We start from the raw sequence: 18747 nt of genomic DNA on the forward strand, positions 1-18747 counted from the left end.
TGATACCAATTAGTGACACCATGTGTGATTGTCCAGAGCAGAGGTCTCCAACCTTTTTTTGGCCCAGGGACCAGTAGAGTATGAAGTACTCTAGTCTCCCCATTTTCCATGGGAATGGTGAGAAAGCGGCCTGGTGGTTTGTGGGGTGAGAACAGTGGTGGTGAGAGTGTGGTGGTTACTGGGGGGCACCGTAGGATGAGGCAGGAGAATCTCTCGGTGGAAGGATTGGTAGAGGCACCTGGCAGTAGTGATTCTGCTCCACACGCCCCCCACTGCCCAAACCAATTTTAGTCAGCTGTCACTTCTGCCTCTTCCATCTCCTGTGGCCTGGGACTAAACAATCCCGGGCCCAAAACTGGCCTGAGAACCCGGGGTTAGAGAACACTTGTCTAGAGCGCTGGTCAAATTTTTTTTCTTATTAAAGAGTTTCTGGACTTTTGCCAATAGAACAAAAAGTGCAAAAGCAAAATAAAACATATGATACAAAAATGGAACAACAATATAGAGAGAAGTTTAATGTGTTGAAATTTCTACAATCTAAGATCACATTTGTCAAGATAATCTTAGATATTCAAGAGATTAATCTTAAAATTTTTAGTCATTGGGCATCTGTAAAGATTGGATGCAGAAATTAAATTCTCTATACATGTGTATTACACAGTAAAATGTTGAGGTATTAAAAATGAATTAAAGGGGTTGTCCGAGTTCTTGAAAAAAAGCTAAAAGTGGCCGGGACAGGGCTGCTTAAAAAAAATAAAGATGTACTTACCTTCCGGTGCCCTCCGGTATCCAGCGCTGCTGTCACTCCGGTCCGGGCGCCATGTAAACAAACATGGCCGCCGGAGCAGCGCTGGATTCAGCTTCCGGCCGGCCGTGGCCGGGCACGCCTATCCGTCCCTATACACAGCATTGTGTATGGGGGCCGGAAGGTTGTCGGGTCCGGCCCTGTCGGTTGTCGAGTCCAGCGCTGCTGCAGATTGTGTTGGCTGCATCTGGCTCTCAGACAGATCTTTAATAAAAAGTGATGGCTGCTGTGTGTGTCTTAGACTGATCACTGGACAGGGTCGCCTAAGTCCTTTGTGCGACCCAGGTGCCATCGCCGCAATCGTCTTATCCCAAGTCAAAGCGAGTGGGAGCAATGAGGAGCTGGCTGCAGGGAGTGCTGGTAGGTGAGTACTCATTTTTTTTTTTTTTGCTGTGGCTTGTTATCTACTAGGGGGCATGTGCTGTGGCTACCTATCCACTGGGGGACATGTGCTGGGGCTACCTATCTACTGGGAGGCAGGTGCATATTGTAGGGCTCTTACGGAATAACATTTTAAAATATGTGGCGTTCATGGCTCTCTCAGCCAAAAAGGTTCCTGACCACTGTCCAAGAACAAACACAAGGGAGATGACAGCTCTAGCCAGTTGTCTTGCTGCCGCCCAGGAGGTTGGGGGGGAGGTTACTGGAAGAGTCCTGGGGCACTTTGTATATTTAGGTAGATTTTTTACATATAGTTCTAATTGTACTGCAAGAAAAAATATCATTGGGGAAAATGAGCAGGAAAGGAAGGAAGTACTGGAATATAATTTTTTGTGCATTTTTTATGTTGAATGTTTCTGAGTTTCTAGAATCATATAAGTATCTACTGTAATACATGTAATAATATGGCCTACGGCCTTGCTTAATCTGCATTGTGCTATGTAAAGAATTGCCCTGTAAACCCTGCAGGATGTTCCATCAGAAACAGGATCAGCGGCAGTGATAGTAATGGCACATTATAACAATAGACAAGCGCATAATATTGTGCTTCCAGGAAACACTGGCAGGCAGATTACTGTACTGTACTGTAAATCAGACATACCTCATATTCACTTTGATAGGGGTCGTCCTCCGCAATTTTCAGATTTATGATATGAACCTCTTGGGGTTGACTTATTGTTCCTTTACTTGCACAGCCAGATAAAACATTGTAGCTTTCCAGAAAAGCTTGGACAGGGTGATTTTCGGTAACAGGTGACAGCAGACATGGAGCTTTAGGGATTGGACCTATGACACACAAAGAGGAAACATTAAGTACAATGGGTTTATTATAATACAATAAGAGTGATTTAAAAGGAACGTTTTTGTAATGGAATTTGACAAATAAAATTGACTGTTGGAAAACCCATTTATAGGAAACTATTTCAATCCAGTACCTCTCCTGGTTAATTGCATACTCTACAATAGCTATTATTTACTGCTAAGAGCAAGAATTAAGAATCTGCATGTGCTGTTACAATTAATAAATTTAGTTTTAACCTATACTACACTGTGCATACCCATTTGTTATGGATCATGTGTTCTTAAAGGGAACCTGTCACCTCTACTCTACTCTACGCTCTTTACTCCACCAAGCTGCTTACATGATCCTCTCTTAATACAGATCCAGCTTGACAAAGGTCGGGATGACCGAAACGTCGCAACAAAGTTTAATGTGGTCTGTTTTCTTTATATCCAAATATACTTATTCAATGGTGGATATGTATATAAATCACTTGAATTAAAAGAAAAGCAAAAAGATTTCAACAGGTGTGTGCTATGTTTCTTCACTCCTTAAAAGGGAACTTATCACCAGGAATGTCATTTTTAGCTGGTGACAGGATACAAATAGCCTATGCTATGCTGACGTCTGTATATGTCACTGTATGTGTGTATATGTGATGTGTATATGGTCTATATGTGTGTGCATAAGAGTGTATAAATGTATGTCTATGAGTGTAGAACTCTATGTTTATGTATATAGGTATATAAGTGTGTATATAAGAGTCTAATATGTATATTTTTAAGCAGGAAAGGGAGCCCCATTTAGAAACGTGCTATGGGGCCCTGTCTCTCCTAGTTAAGCCACTGAGTGGTTACCAATGTAATTGTGAGTAGGGTTTAATATGCAAAGCTGGACCCTACCATAAGTCAGGTCAGTCTGTCCCGATGGGTAATAATGAATGGCCCAGTTGACCTTAGCTCCAACACATTAATCCAGAAGAAGAGACCCCCATTCTTGATGTCTAGCGACAAGCAGGAAATATTTGGAAAATTTATTTTCAGGTGAAGTGATAATCTGAGAGCATCTCATGTGTTGAAAGATACCATGTAGTCTAGTACCACTAGGATCCAAAAATGTAAAAGAAAAGAAAAAAAGAGAGAGGAGAGTAACATGTTCCATACTGGACCCTTTTTTAGCAATTTATTTAAAACTGCAATATCCTGTTAACCAGATTTCAAGTTATGCTTGGACACCTCTATATAAAGCTGCATTTACACACCGTTGTCTAGGGTTATGTGTTATCTGTTGTTTCAAAGGTTAGCATTTGTTCCCATGTATTTCAATGGGCTCATACACAGCTGTGGTCTTTATGGCCTTGTGTATGAGCCAAGTAACAGTGCTGCAAATTTTGAAATGCAGACATTCCCCGGGTTACATACAAGATAGGTGCCATAGGTTTGTTCTTAGGTTGAATTTGTATGCAAGTCGAAACTGTATATTTTATCATTGTAGATCCAGACCAAAAAATTTTTCTTGCCCCAGTGACAATTGGAGTTTAAAACATTTTTGCTGTAATGGGACCAAGGATTATCACTAAATCTTCATTACAGACACCTTATAGCTGATCATTGCAGTCTGGTGCTATAGTAACATCCAGAGAGCTTCACCAGAGGTCACAGTGGACAGAGGAGTCCGTATTTAGCTAGGGGTCATCTGTATGTCGAGTGTCCTTAAGTAGGGGACCACCTGTAATCTTTTCTATTTTCATCGGCATGTAAGTGGCCCTCAAATCCCTTTCTTTATAACTGGGAAAAGTCTCCAAATCTTTGGTTCATGTGACCAAACAACATATTTTTAATATTTTATTAATTCAACAGAAGACTGACTTAAGTATATAGTAAATGTACTGAATTTAAAACAACAGCTGTTTCATACTATAGTTTTTTTTATATAGGGTCAAAAAAGTATTTGCTTGATTGCACAGTATGAACAGTAATCTGGGGAAATACTGTATATTCTTTGGTTTTGAAAAAGGAATTGGTCTCTTGCTGAGATCCATCAGCAACTCTAAACTGCCTCTAAATTACAGGAAAAGATGTGGACAAGACTGATGTGTGTGTAAGCGAAAATGTATAGGGGATACTCAAGTTCTCTTCTACCGCTGCTTCTTGATGGATAAATCACAAGGCCATACAGACTGATTCTCGGAAAATTACAGGAAATGTATGTAAAAAAAACGTTACAAAGTTTCCCAAACTGTTTAGATTCTTATTGACAAGTAGGTTATTTTACTTGTCTGGAAATACAAAAAATCATCCCAAAACTTTATTCTATATTTTGAATGCAGACTCAAAAGAAAAATTGAATGGAATGTTTTTTAGGCTGCCATAGACATAAATGTTTATCTGTAGTCAATCAGTTCTTAGTAACATTCTAATCTAAAAACAAGATGTTCCCCCTCGAAAATGGGAAAAACACATGATCATGCATTCCAAAAATGAGATTCTATGTAAACAACGTTTTAATAAGTTTAACAGATATGGAGGTAAGTGGCCTAATACAAACTAAGACACGATATATAAACTGAAGTTATCTAACGATGTTCCAATATGGCAGCCGTTGGCTCCACAGGGGTGCGCGAATGGAGTTTTAGAATGCCTGATAGACCATTTAGTACTTAGTACAGTACCTTTAGTAATCTAAGGGATTAAATGGCTGCGATCATAGATATCGCCAATTTTGTCCATTGCAGCTAGTCTAGTTGTGAGTTACGGCTCATTCAGACTATCGTGTACTTTCCTGGACCGGTTCCAGGGCAAGCACATGGCCAGGAGGAGGGGGGGGGGCGTTCTTCACCCCTCATCCCTCCATAGGAAGATGATGGGTGGCCGATGCAGTGACATACCGTGTGACCAGGAAGTCTATAAGCCAGGGGCTGTGATCTGGCTGCAAATCATGAGAGCAGATCACTGCCCCCATAAAGGATGTGTGAATGAGCCCTTAATGTGGCAGAAATGTATTTCCTTAACTATAGGCACTCCATGACGTACAGTTAATACAAAGTTAAACCGGTTAAAAGATATGGAGTATTGATAATGTGGTAGCCCTTCCAGTGTGGCCCGATACATCAAGAGGCTCCTGCTTGATGTATCTGCTGGGGGGCTGTGCAGCATTTATTTATTTATAAGCCACGTCCTACCGGCCGTAGAAATATTAAGCAGCATGCAAACCTGCACTATTAAAAGTTTGCTTGCTGCAGATGGTGCGGAGGCACAGGGCAAAAACACCCCGTGCCGGCCAGCCTCGTTCCCCCTTAACGCCCCTCCAGGCCCCCTTGGCATGGAGCTGGCATAAAGGGAGAAATAATCGCAAGTACTAGTGGATCGCTAGCATTTGTGATTATTTTCATCGCTTCTTCGCCCGTTTTCTGCCGTAGAAGCCCTAAATAACCAACAAAACACTTTTCAGTCTTGTGTTCCCAAAGAACTGGGATTGATGGTCTACAGATGCCCACTACACAGTATATATTATTTGTAGGATAGCCACTATTTATGTGCAGTGACAATATTAGAACTTATCTAAACCTCATGACACGGCCAATAACTGCAAGTGCAAGTTTATCAAAGAGCAAACAAAAAGCCTATTTATAAAGTCTATTTCACATTAAGCAGTGATCAGTCATATTGATAGTGTACCTGTATCAGACCCAAAGTAAACTACAACTCTCCGTTCTCGGTATGCCGGTTGTTTTATTTTTGTGACTCCAAAGTGCTCAATGCAAAACATTTTGTTTAAAAACAAGACTGTCTCCTGTTTTCTAACAAAACCTTTCACCAGATCTGAAAAAACGGAGCGCCAGCGCCAATATTTGAGTAAGTGCCCTGATAAAACAAAGCACAAGATGGCCTAGCTGATTTCACTGGGCAGATTACATCACTCAATTGCATCCACTGGACCTGTTCACGCAACGGTGCCCAAACATCAAAGGCTGAGGAGCTGACCTCCTTTACCAAAACATGGGTCACTGCCTTTTCTTCTAGGAATTGTCTAAACAGATATCAGATCCAATAGGTCAAATTGCTTTGCCCATTTACCAGTTTTTTCTTACAAAAGTTGATGGAAGCAAAAGAGTTTTATGTGAGTCTTACACAATAAGTTATTAAAAATAATTCTGACAAACGTATGAAGTTGGGCAGAAATCAGAAAAATTCTGGTGCCTCTTTGACTGCTATTATTTTAGTAATTAACTTAACACACCATAAGCCGGCCTAGATTTCTGCTACAATTTGACCCAATTTATGGTAAAAGTGATTCGATGTTAATGCCCCCCCCCCCATGGTAAATGGCTATTAATTGCTTTTCTGCTGCAATATTTTAATATTTGTGCATCCAGTGTAAGACACTGGGAGCCTAACTATAATGTCCTTTTTTGTACTTCCTTGATCTAGTCTCCAGCCTCTCATTTAGCTAAAGCAGTTCCCTTTTCTGACAAGATACAAGGACAGCAAAACATTGCTGTCTACAGTTGGTAGTCTGTTCCTTACGGAATAGATATAGTGGTTTGGCTATTACCCCACATCATGTCACTAGGCTTTCTGTCAAAGTCATACTTGGTGTTAAAGGGCACTGCCTTACAAGGTAGCTAAGAGGCAAGTTTTTCCTCATGCTATCCTGGTAAACCTATTTGAATATTTCTCAGAATCCCCAAGTGGAACATCAATGGCTATAAGTCTCCATACGCCTGCAGAGGCATCCATTAATGGCAAAGTCTTCTTAAAGGACATGAAGAAATATAAACCCATCAAACTTACATGCTGGTGTGTGCCCCTTCTGGCAAGATCTGATCTTCTTTTAGCTTTTTATGACTTTGTTTTTAAGAAAACAAGGCTTTACAAATTATGCAAATGAGCTAGAGGGGCTCCAGGCTCCATTAACACCTATAGAGTCCAAACCGCTGAAGCTCATTTGCATAGTATTAAAAGTCTTTTTTTGTAGAAACCAGGGAATAAGAAGCTAAAAGAAAAGCAGATCCTGCCAGAGGAAGGAGGGGGGACATCAGTGTTCTTGGTTTACAATCCTTGTTCCTGGTGGTAGATTTCCTTTAAAAAGTGTTCTTACTCCCCTGATATAATGGGGGTCATTTACTAAGGGCCCGAATCGCTAGTTGTCGTCGTGTTTCACAAAAAATTTACCGAATTGACCCGGGTTTTTGGCGCACGTGATCGGATTGTGGTGCATCGGCGCCAGCGACACCTGGTGGACACTACCGGGCGCACTACCTTAGTGAATCGCCGGAAGACTTGAATCCTAGACGGAGAATGCGGCACTGGATCACGACAGGACCGGGTAAGTAAAGGTGCCCCATTGTCTTACGGAAGCATTCATGTCAGAAGGTTCAGATTTTAACCTCATCTTTATATTTGGATTATGCCCGCTATGTTTAGATTAAAAAGGTTTCCTAAAGAGGAAAATGGAGTATTACATAAGAGCTGTGTACGCTACAAACAAATTGGGCCCCCCAGGGGTACTTTTTAATAACTGTGAATCCTGAACAAGTAACCCTGAACTGGAATTGCTAAACCAGAAAACCCCTTTACAAGATAAAGCTTCCCTTTAGAGGTGTTTTTATGGCTTCTAGTCAATTTCTGATTCACTAGTATCTTATCAGTTGTTTGGAATACAATGGTTGGCGCCAAAAGCATCCCATAGTTGCATCTACTATGCATCTATATTGTATATAGGGCCATATATATATGGCCCTGGAGATGTGGTGCAGTTCCTAGACAATGGCGCTTAACTCTGGACATATGGACACTGGATGTCGGCCTGCTTTCGATAACTAAAGATAGGTCATCAGTATCGGAAATTGTCCTTTAAAGGAAACTTACCACCACGGATCTACCTATTAAGGTAGATCCGGTGGCAGGTTCCTCTAATGTAGAGTAGTATAGCCTTTTTTAGGTCTAATTTGTTTGTGGCCCAGAACTGAAGATGCATTGTAAGGCAGAACGCAAGAGGCTACTGGGGTATGGAGTAGCCGCACCGTGTAGCCTCTGCTTCGGTTACTGCAAGCCCCAGTAGCCTCTTTAGAAAGTTTGCATATTGGGGGAATTAAAATGTATAAAAGTTCTGGGCCACGAATGAATTAGGCCTAAAATGGACTATACTACTCTACGTTAGAGGAACCGTCCACCGGATCTACCTTAACGTGGTGGAAGGTTTTCTTTAAATCTTTATAAAGCTATTTATTCCATAGTGCAAACAGAAATTGTATTTGCAACAGAATCCGTCCCTATTTCTGGATGATTCATCTAAAATGTACATGTTCTGTTCCAAATATGTAGGCTTTTTTTTTGTCTGTTGACAAAACGCCAAGTCAATATTGAGTAAATGTATAGTTACTGGATGACTAATCTAACTGAGGCAAGCATTTTAATCAGCACTGATATCACAGGGAATAGCTTTGTTCACTTAAGGGAAGGGATAAGCGGTTTGTACCATATGGAGAACAGAGCCCGAGTCCATCAGTTATAATAACAAATGTGTGAGGTGACAAGATGTTTGACTTTGGTCCATCAAGTGTTTTATTATGAAATGTCCTGAAGGAAACAGAGTGGAACCAAACAAAATTTTTCTGGAAGTATTATTTTCATTTATCTAGCAAAAATTTGTTATGCACAACATGAAATAGTCCACGCGGAAACGAGGGTGTGGTGAAGGCAATCAACAATAGAGATCTACAAATAAATCCAAATTCAACAAAACCTCCAAAACCCACAGTTTATTGCTTATTTACGGAATGCTATAGCTGATATTCATGTTGTTCCCATATGATATTTCCATAGCTTGTGCCAAACCCTGTAGTGAAGCAGAGCTTTCGATCATCTCAAATTGCATGATTTTTCTTTCGTCTTCCCTTCACAACTTTCCTTTCTTATAAAGGCAATTGGCGATGCCAATTAGACCCAACGTTTCAAATAACTTTTTGGATTAACTATTATGTGTACATGAGAAGTATCTCTGCTTTTATCCATTATTTGGCAACATTCATCATTTTACTCCGCTGAAGGCTCATTCTTGTTATCCTTGGTGTACTGAAAAGGTGGGTGAAAACTAGCTGCTATGATGTCTCCAACAGACAGAACATGTAGAAAATAGGAAGAACTACTTCATAACCCTCATGCAAAACAGTGGACATTATAGTAATGTTGGGATTTAGGGTAAGATTAAAAACTTACGTGTCTTTTTGAGTGCCTATGTGAAAAAAAAGAACATGTTCTATTTTTCCCAAATAAAGTGGGTACTCAGACCTATTTTCACTGACCCAATTCACCTTCTGAAATAGCCTGTGAAAAAAACGGATTACACATGGCCAAGAATCAACTTTTTTGTCTACATATAGCCTAATCCAAAGAGTAACATAAAGATAAAGATATATGATGAACGGGCACTGCTGCTAGCCCTTTACTCAAGATAAAGTAAATCCAGATCTTTAGAGCCGTTTCCAGAGAATGTGACACATATATCTGTAGTGGTGCTCAAACCCATACAAGTAAATAGTACATAGTGATTGAATCGTCATCAGGAAGTGAAAAAGAAAGGTTGGCACTCACCACTTTATCTTCTTTTTATTCATTACACTTTAAAAATTGTCATGCGTTACAGGGATGAGAAAATTATTGCATTTTGAGCATTCCAGGGACGAATCATTTCGCACTAGTCCTAGGGTTTCATCTTGCAAGAGGAAGCTCTAGGACTTGCGCGAAACGATTTCTTTTTCACTTCCTGATGATACCTTTTACCAACCTAATCTCTCTGTATACTTAAACAGTCATTGTTCTTCTGATTCTGGTGCAGTTGAAAATTTTTGTCTGACTGAGCAATCAGTCAATAATTTTGTCTCTCTATTACCACTTCAGCAGGACAGGCTGTATGCTCTAATCCAGGACCACCTATCTGATAGTAGAGAGCTTAATTAGCAATGTTTCAGGATAGTCTTACCACCCAATGAGCTTTATTGGCTCTCAACCGTCAGATGGGTCCTGGGTCAGAGCTGACAACCTAGCCCTGCCCATCTGACAGTAGAGATCTTTAAATAATGTCACTTTTTGCTCAGAAATGGTAGAGACTAGAATGGCTTTAAGAATTAACAAAAGAAGGTATCAAAACGAATCACTATACCGCTGAACCATGGCAGACTACTTTTAATAAGAATCCATTTGCTCATATACATACCATAACAGTACATCGGAGCCTTCTAATTTGTAAACCTTTGCTAATTTTCTAAAAGACACCGCAGCACTCAGCCAAGGAACGTGACCATAGATACAACACCAAGAAAGTGACAATATGTGTAAGTGCAGATGTCATTTATGTTAAAGAATACTTGACAGACACTTCACTAAAGTAGATGGTGTCTTGGACATATGTGTCACCCAATAATGAGGTCTGATTAAACCAATCGGCACCACAAATTCCACACATGGATCTAAAAACATAACCTGAATGTCTATATTATTACAAGTGTCACCACCAGAGGCAATCTTAGTAAGAAAATCCATGCAAAGCATCTAGTTACAGCATAATGTGTATGATCGGCCCCTAAAGAAAGCTCCAGTTTCAAGCACTAGCGGCCATGCCAAACTAACAAGCTATTGTTTTCTTTATATGGAGGGGGAATTGAATTACACATGAAGGTAATGGGTTTTTAATAATTTTTCTTTGCTTACTCTGCAACTTTTTAAGAATTTTTGCTGCTGATGAATAATAGTTAATAACCCAAAATAGAGAAGTTTTATCAATGGATGCTGCACCATATTTTTAAGTGCCCCCATCTATGTTGCCAAAACAAACACCAATTTTATTATGGTATAGCATTGCAAACCTCCCTGCCAGAATGATTTTACAAAGTTTAGAACACATTGGGGCACATGTTTCAAAATTTTGGTCTGCCTTTTTATTTCATTTTTAAGACTTTTAATGGTGCTTTGTTCTCATTTGCATTTTTTGCGCCTAAAGTAGTCTTCTTACAAAGTTTGCCACTGTTTAGTTTTCTGCAGTATTCCCTGAATTATCACCAGAATGCAGATGTGAAAGTTGCGACTTTTTTAAAAAGTCCCAAAAAAGTCACAAATTTTAGCACAAATCTACAGCTGCCTTTGACAAGGCAAAGAAATTAGCCTTTGAACTCATTGCGACTTTTTGCTGACTTTTGTTTTAAAGAGTCGCAAATTCACTAAAGACCAGACACCATAAGTATCAATAAGGAAAAAACGCTAAGATACAGTAGACCAGCAGAAAAGCCAAGAAATGTCCCAAAAAGCAGATGGACAAAGATGGGCTTATGATACATGTGCCCCATTAAACACAACACTACATATCAGACAAGTAAACAGTGGATTCCACCCAATACGCTGGAGTCCTGGGTTCAAATCCCACCCAGGTCAACATCTGCAAAGAGTTTGTATGTTCTCTCCCTGTTTGCGTGGGTTTCCACCGGGTCCTCCGGTTTCCTCCCACACTCCAAAACATACTGGTAGGTTGATTACATTGTGAGCCCCATGGGGACAGGAACCAATTGGGCATGATTTGTGCAGCGCTGCATAATCTGTAGGCGCTATATAAGTAAAGAAAGAAGAAGTACACCATTGGACCATAGGTGGCCATGCACTTCAGAAGGCAGATGGTACAATGCTTATAGTCAGGTGCTTATTTAGTTGACAGAAATTCTTTCTTACCACCCCCTATACACATGCAGACTTATTGTTCTTGCATGTATTTTGAATGGGAAAAGGGATTGACTTCAGTAAGATTGCGGGGAACAGGCATGGTGAAATAACTAATACTTCTTGCCATCGGGGGAGAATCGGGCCAACCCATAGACATTAAATGGTTGGTGGGTCTCAATCAGAAGGTCCACTTTTCATAGTAGGCCACTGCCTGGTTCTTACCCGATTTCATGTAAAAGATTTCTAATTCTACTCCATTTTAAGAATTCTGCCCATCTTCTTTGAGAAAACAACTTTTCAATGTAATTTTTTGGTTCTGTTTCAAAGCGGTTTCACTGTAGATGGACCCCTCACCTAAGTTTCAACAACTTCTGTTGCCTTTGTAGGTAATGACATGTTTAAACACTTGGAACTATTCTAGTAAAATACCATTGAGTATGATTATAGTGAGCAATATATGTAATTGTTTCCCTTTATCACGGTAGCCAATCAGGATTGAATCTCTTTATCCGTAAGACCATAAGACATTAGAAAGATCAGATGGAGACACATGAAGTACCTTATGATTTCATTATTACTGAAAATAAACAATAATCCGTATGTAACCGTGTGGTCATCAGTGACACCATCCACGATTGTTTGAGTAAAGTGACATCAGCGCTCACACTCTGTCATCTCCTCTGCTCGCAGGCGGCTCCCATTAATCAAAACCTCTGTTTTTCCAGCTCGCAGTAACAGAAGAGGCCTCTCAAATGTAATAAACAAAGGATTCCGCAGCAGAGAAACTGGAATGGCTGAGGAGTGGGGGTTGTCTAAAATCTTACATTCTGCACTGTGCAGCTTATACACATTTCCCCAAGTGATAAATCTTTAACTTTTTTTCTTTAAATATACTTTTAATTCTTGGAGAATACCCAAATGTTCCAAGTACCTATTCAGCGGGCACTGAAACAATTTTGTATATTAAACATAATGATTACCAGCTGGATTTTATATACTAATCACCAAGTTCTTTAGTTACAGTAACTATTTAACAAAGGCATTTCTTCACAATTTTTATGACCACAAATGTCAAACATAATTGTATGGTAAATAACATTGCTTTTGGCTGAAGAAAAAACCTTGTACCTATTATTTCACGTGTAGCACTATGTCCGGTCTGTATAGGACTTACACTGTGTAGTTTTCCCCACTGTGTAATTTATCTGCAATTCTCAGAACTGCAATTCTGCAGTTGTTTCAACGTGGTGACCAGAGACTAGATGCTATTCGGTCTCCCATACACTGCACATAGAGGAAAGAGGATCATTTCTCTTTCTTACACACAACAGTAGCATGGAGGATATTACAGTGAGTACTCTACTGGCAAATAGAGATGAGCGGACTAATGTCCATCTTTGGGTTCATCCGTGCGACCTGAAAATAATGCCATATGTCCCCCCCACCGGCCAATCATATCCATGGCTAATTGCATGGGGCGTCTATTTGCCGTATTGGCTATTCAGCTGCCAATCCAGCATTTTGTCCAGGTCACATGGCCAAACCCAAACCCTGTACGTGGACTTCAAGTCCGCTCATCTAAACTTATAAATCCAACACTTAAGCAGTGCACATCCATCGCAAAGGCAGTTGTACCTTACTGTAATACTGTTTAGGGGACACTGTCTTCTCTACAGCTCCTACCTGTTCTAGTAACTCCATCACACCCCTACCTTCTCCTTAATTTCAGAGTGTCCAGAAGCGAATCTAATATGAAAATTGTTGTTTAGGGTTGGGTTTCATATTTAGGCATTTTTCATATTATGGCACTTTATTTATGGTGCCTAACAGGACTTCCATGTGTTTTAGCTTATTATCTATATGGAAATCCCACATTTCAGCCTAGTCCATGTTGATATAACATATTATACCCAAAATATGCTGCATTTATTGTTTTCATTATTTGATTAAACATTTTCAATAAGAATATATGCAGCCGAAATGCAAAAAAACTAACTCAAAAAACACAAACATAATGGGGAACATTAACTAAGGGCTTTGCACCAGTTTTCTGTCGGACTTTGCACATTCTTTTTAGTGGAAACTGCTTACACAGGTATTTAAGAGGCCTCCATGCGACACAAGTTTGGGGGACTTCCGGCGCTCAGTCAGACTGAGGGCTGTATTTAAAATTGAAAGTCCGTCGCACGCCCTATGTTATAATAAATGTAATAAAAAATAGTATACAGTATATAATTCCAATATATGTGTGCGCAAGTTATAAGGAATATCTCACTCTTGGATATGATGACAAGGTATTATCAGACAATTTGGCCTAGTGCTGCCCTGTGAATGCTTTCTAAGATATCATCCCTCATTCATAAATCAGTTTCATTACCATTATCTAAGGTGTCATTATTTCCACCATAAATCTGCTAAATGTCCACCTTCTGCCTTTTATTAGCTAACCTGATAAGACCACAGAGACTTTTGTTTATGGTGGTGTCAGAGATTCATTTATCACTCATGTGTTTTTGACTGTTGGAATCTACGTGATGATAAGTTACCAAAGAGATCGATGGATAAAAAGTTGTTTTTGAGGCTTACCCTATAAGAGGTTTGTTCCTGCTAATTTAATAAACTAGAGCTACATAAATAACAGAACTGTTAACTATTGTATTTTATACCATTTACTGTATGTATAGATTTCCATATGGTAAATAGAATTATCTGCAAAAATATAACCCTATAAAGTATATCAACGGCATGACATAAATCAGCAAAATAATTAGCAGACAAAAAATAATAAAAAATCCTTATTCACAACAAATTCCTGCTCGCTGATTAGTCAAACACAGCCGTACTTTACATTATATATGTGCCTGGTAATACAACTCACACCCAATCAAGTTATGCAGAAAATGAAGGGGGTTCTGGGGCCAAAACTGATCAGGGTAGTTCATCAACATTATATTTTTAGGCCCCCTTAACCATGGCCATGTGCTAGCTGTTGATTCAAGCAAACGTCCCTATGTGGTTTACACGGGCCGAGTGTACAGTTGTAAAACTCAGACTAGTCGCTGTTCCTGCCCTTGTTTACAGCTCGGGCAGTAATATCTACAAGAGCTGACTTCACATGCCGATGACACAAGTGCCATGGTTCGTGGACAATGAAAAGCACAGGCAGCTTTAAAGGGAGCCTGTCACCAAGAGGCTCCCCCATGTCTCCATAGAGAATAGTGTGCACATTGTCAAAGTGTTTTTATAATAAAACTGGGTTTTTCCGATTAAAAAAAAAAGTTGGATGAAAGTTTAGCTTTCTCTCTGCAGAGCAGAATTTCCTGGGGGTTCGGGGGGAACCGTTTCTTGCTGGCCACGCCCATGGAAAAGGGACACTACTCTGCAGAAAGGTTAACTTTCATCTAACTGCGGGAGTTAGGTATCCTGCACATAAACGTTTGATTGACGTGCTCTAGCCTTGGTTTCTACAACCAGCACATGTCCCCTATGTATTTCATTGGGCTCAGAAAGATGGCCATTGTGTCAATAGCCCTGTGTAAGCGCCATCTGTTTGAACCTCAAAACTCTAAGCAGGTCCAATTCCTGCCCGTCTTTTTACACATTTGTCTAAAATTTCTATTCCGAAAGAAATACCTTACTCAGCTCCATGTACATGATCCTGACGTGGTAAGTTATATGCATATGTTCACCACATGCTGACCCTGGATATTCAAAAGAAATGCAGATTATATATCTTTCTACGAAAAGGACACATGGGATTCCTTCTATAAGCATCGTCATATTGTTTCATACAACAAAACTGGTTGCCATCTCAATTCTCAATGCGTACAGTACTAAAATATCCTCAAAATATGTACTACCGTAATTGTTATAATGTGGCTGTATACCACATACCTGAACCAATAATGCAGAACTATACTTTCGAGTGACTATTCAAAATCTGTTGTCATGATTGTATAAATTAGGAATAAGAAAATTTCTAGCCATAGTATGACTTCCAGCCTGCATATGCATGTGTATTAGGCTCTTCGAGACCCTATTCATCGGTCTACTTTTCTGCCTTCCTCTCCCCTCTCCATAAACTTCTCAGGGAACTAAAATTTTATACTGATATTTGTTGACATGTCATCTTGGCCCAAACACAGATTTAAAGGGAACCAGAAGACCCTTTTTAGCACCCCCAGTCCCCACAGTGCATGGTACATAGACTAGCAAAGAGTTTTTGTATAAAAAAATAGGTTTTACAGAAAAAATATATAGAACCTTTCAATGCCATGTATCTCTGTGACTAGGCACTTGTCCCCTGGGAGTGGCTATAGAGGAGCAGGGGCCGTCGGTAATTCGGGTGATGGGAGTTTTCATATATTTGAAAAGGACACATGGAGGTGCGGTTTCCCAAGGGTGAGGGGGAAACTGCTCTTCTATAGCCACTTCCAGGGGTCACAGAGCCTATGGCACTGAAAGGAAAAATATATCTTTTTTTCTCTGTAAAACTTATTTTTTATACAAAAACCCTTTGGCGGTGTATGTACTATCCCCTGTGGGGACTGGGGGTGCAAGAAATGGGTCTCCTGGTGACAGGGTCCCTTTAATAGTGAATTTATCATTTATTGGTGAAAGCAAAAATGAAACTTGCCTAATAAGTGGCAAATTGTATCTTTCTCTTATAAGATTTATTACAAAGCTTTATATATAATATGCGCTATGGAATTTGATGGGTTATACATAAATAAAGATTATTATTATTACTTTTATTACTAGTTACCATAATTTAAACTTTGTTAAGTAATTATTTAAATCATTGCCTTGGATGAATGCAAAATCCAAACATCTCATCTCCAGGCATGGAAAGAATACTGTGAATATTAGAAGTCAGCTGGACAATACAAGAAGCCAACCTTAAGAGCCATAAATCCTCCTATGGATGCCAACAGTAAATAAACTAATATGTTAGAAAGTAATTCCAAAAGTTGGAGAGGTTTGGTTACATGGGAACTTGGATTAGACCACCTATGTTCTACTCATTTCAACCTCATGGCAATGCCCTTTTCAATGCCAATGCCAACACCTGAAACAACTTTGTAAAAGCCTAAAGCCCTTAATGAGAAGCTTCTTACTGAAGAGGCCAGGCTCATGTAAGGATACACAATGTTCCATAGACTATCCCAAAATGAACATGGGTCTTTCTGCCTTTTGGAAAGGTCTTTTGTTTGGCCAAGTGATAAACAAGTTTAGACAATGTATATCTTTTTTCCCCATTTATTGCATAAACTTGGCTGAAGAAGAACATATTTTGGTCTTGCGTCTACAAGCTCCAAAATAATTCTTCAATTGTGTATTTTCAGACCTAAAAAGGAATATTCAAGTTGGAGGAAATCTCTTTTCTTTGTCTTTTACCTAATACAAAGTGATCTGCTGCTCATTGAATGAATTATTACGGTATATTATAAAAAATGTTTTGTCGCACAAAGGAATCACTCGACACAAAAGACAGTCCAAGACGGCTTGTCTGAAGAGGGTCAGTAACCAGGAATGATGGGTCGGATAGAAGAGGCTTTTCAGACAGACTAGGAGCACTGAGAGAAAAATAAATCCCAAATTCCATAGGAAACTATAAATGTAACTTAGACTCCAGCAGACAAAAAAGCAGCAAGACTGTTTGAAGCCCCATGCAAATCGAGCAGAGATTTTTTTATCCAGTGCCAAGAGGGTAACATGTGCCGCAGGTATGTCATTAACAGAAGGCAATAAATGTCAAATTTAATAACATAACTTCAAGTCAGCAGATGGACATTTCGCCCACCTGTGAGGGCACAGCTGCTGCTGGGAAAGACATTACTTTCGTTTTATGAATCAGGAAAATTGTTGCCACTAAGAAACATATGAAAATATGGTCACGTTTTGGTCTTCTCCAGCAATTGATAATTTACTATAATTTAAGCACTTTACAAGTTTCTTTCCATCTTGACAAAATGAACAGGAAGAAAGCAGCAGCGAAAGATTAGAGTGAGGAAGTAAAGTTAAGTTGACATCTCTACTGAGATTTCTGTTTTGGTGTTTTGGTGTTCTGATACTGCATTGACTATAATGGGATCCATTGGGTTTCCATTATTCTGTCAGGCACAACTTGGTACACGATTTTTGTACATTTTTTTTTAATGGCCTCGGAAACAGATATGGCTACATGTGCATGCTAAAGGCGCAAACAGGGGACCGCGATCCCTTGTTTGTGGCCTGTTTCATATCGGCCGATCACATTGCCAATGTCAATAGAAAATAACGGCCCAGCCAAGGCCTCTAGCTTAGAGAATGTAATTGGTCCTTGTGTTAGCCTCAAAATAAGGGCTAGCACATGGCCCCATTACACGGTAGGGTGCAAAGCTTGCCATATACATCAGGCAGATGAAGGACCTGCCATACAACTTATCATCCCGAATTACCCATGCACATAAACACTTAGCTGAGTGATACTACTGGCAGTGACTTACCTCTCCAGCCTGATCCTTCTTTACTCTAACCAACCATCAGTGGGCCCTGAAACAAACTTAACGCTTGGCTGACATTGAGGGGGTTGGAGAATATTTACTATTGATGGCCTATCCTCTTGTTTTCTGTTCCATGTCCCTGTGATTGCAGGGCTACAAACAGTTTACCGGTGTAGGGACTGGGGTTGGCCATCATGGTAAACTATTGATGGCCTATACATAGTACAGGCTATTAAAAGTAAATTATGGCAACCCCATCTAATGTGTATGGTTATGATTACATGACAAAATAACGAGGATAGTTGAGCCTCAAAGAACATCTACACAATGGTCTTTCGGACAAATACGACAAATATGTTGGTCAAGAGAAAAAGACACTGCATCGTTATCCAATAACTTTACAAAAACCAACCAACATCCATGAGTTTGAAGCACTTAAAGCTATGTCTAGTGTAATCTGCTCTTTAACCCTTGCCTAATACTCTATCCTTGCCACCTCTTTAGCCAACAATGATATGCCGGTAG

General features: G+C 39.8%; 1 protein-coding gene across 2 annotated transcripts in view; it reads right to left on the reverse strand.

Annotated features, from left to right (window-relative positions):
• Positions 1-18747, reverse strand: part of TGFBR3 (transforming growth factor beta receptor 3) — a 146467-nt gene that overhangs the window by 98577 nt on the left and 29143 nt on the right. For both annotated transcript variants that reach the window (XM_072127750.1, XM_072127749.1), the window contains exon 3: positions 1848-2032. In XM_072127750.1, coding sequence (XP_071983851.1) covers positions 1848-2032 — 185 coding nt within the window. The remainder of the gene's footprint in view (positions 1-1847; positions 2033-18747) is intronic.

Source organism: Engystomops pustulosus, chromosome 10 (genome assembly GCF_040894005.1).
Source record: "Engystomops pustulosus chromosome 10, aEngPut4.maternal, whole genome shotgun sequence".
NCBI lineage: Eukaryota > Metazoa > Chordata > Amphibia > Anura > Leptodactylidae > Engystomops > Engystomops pustulosus.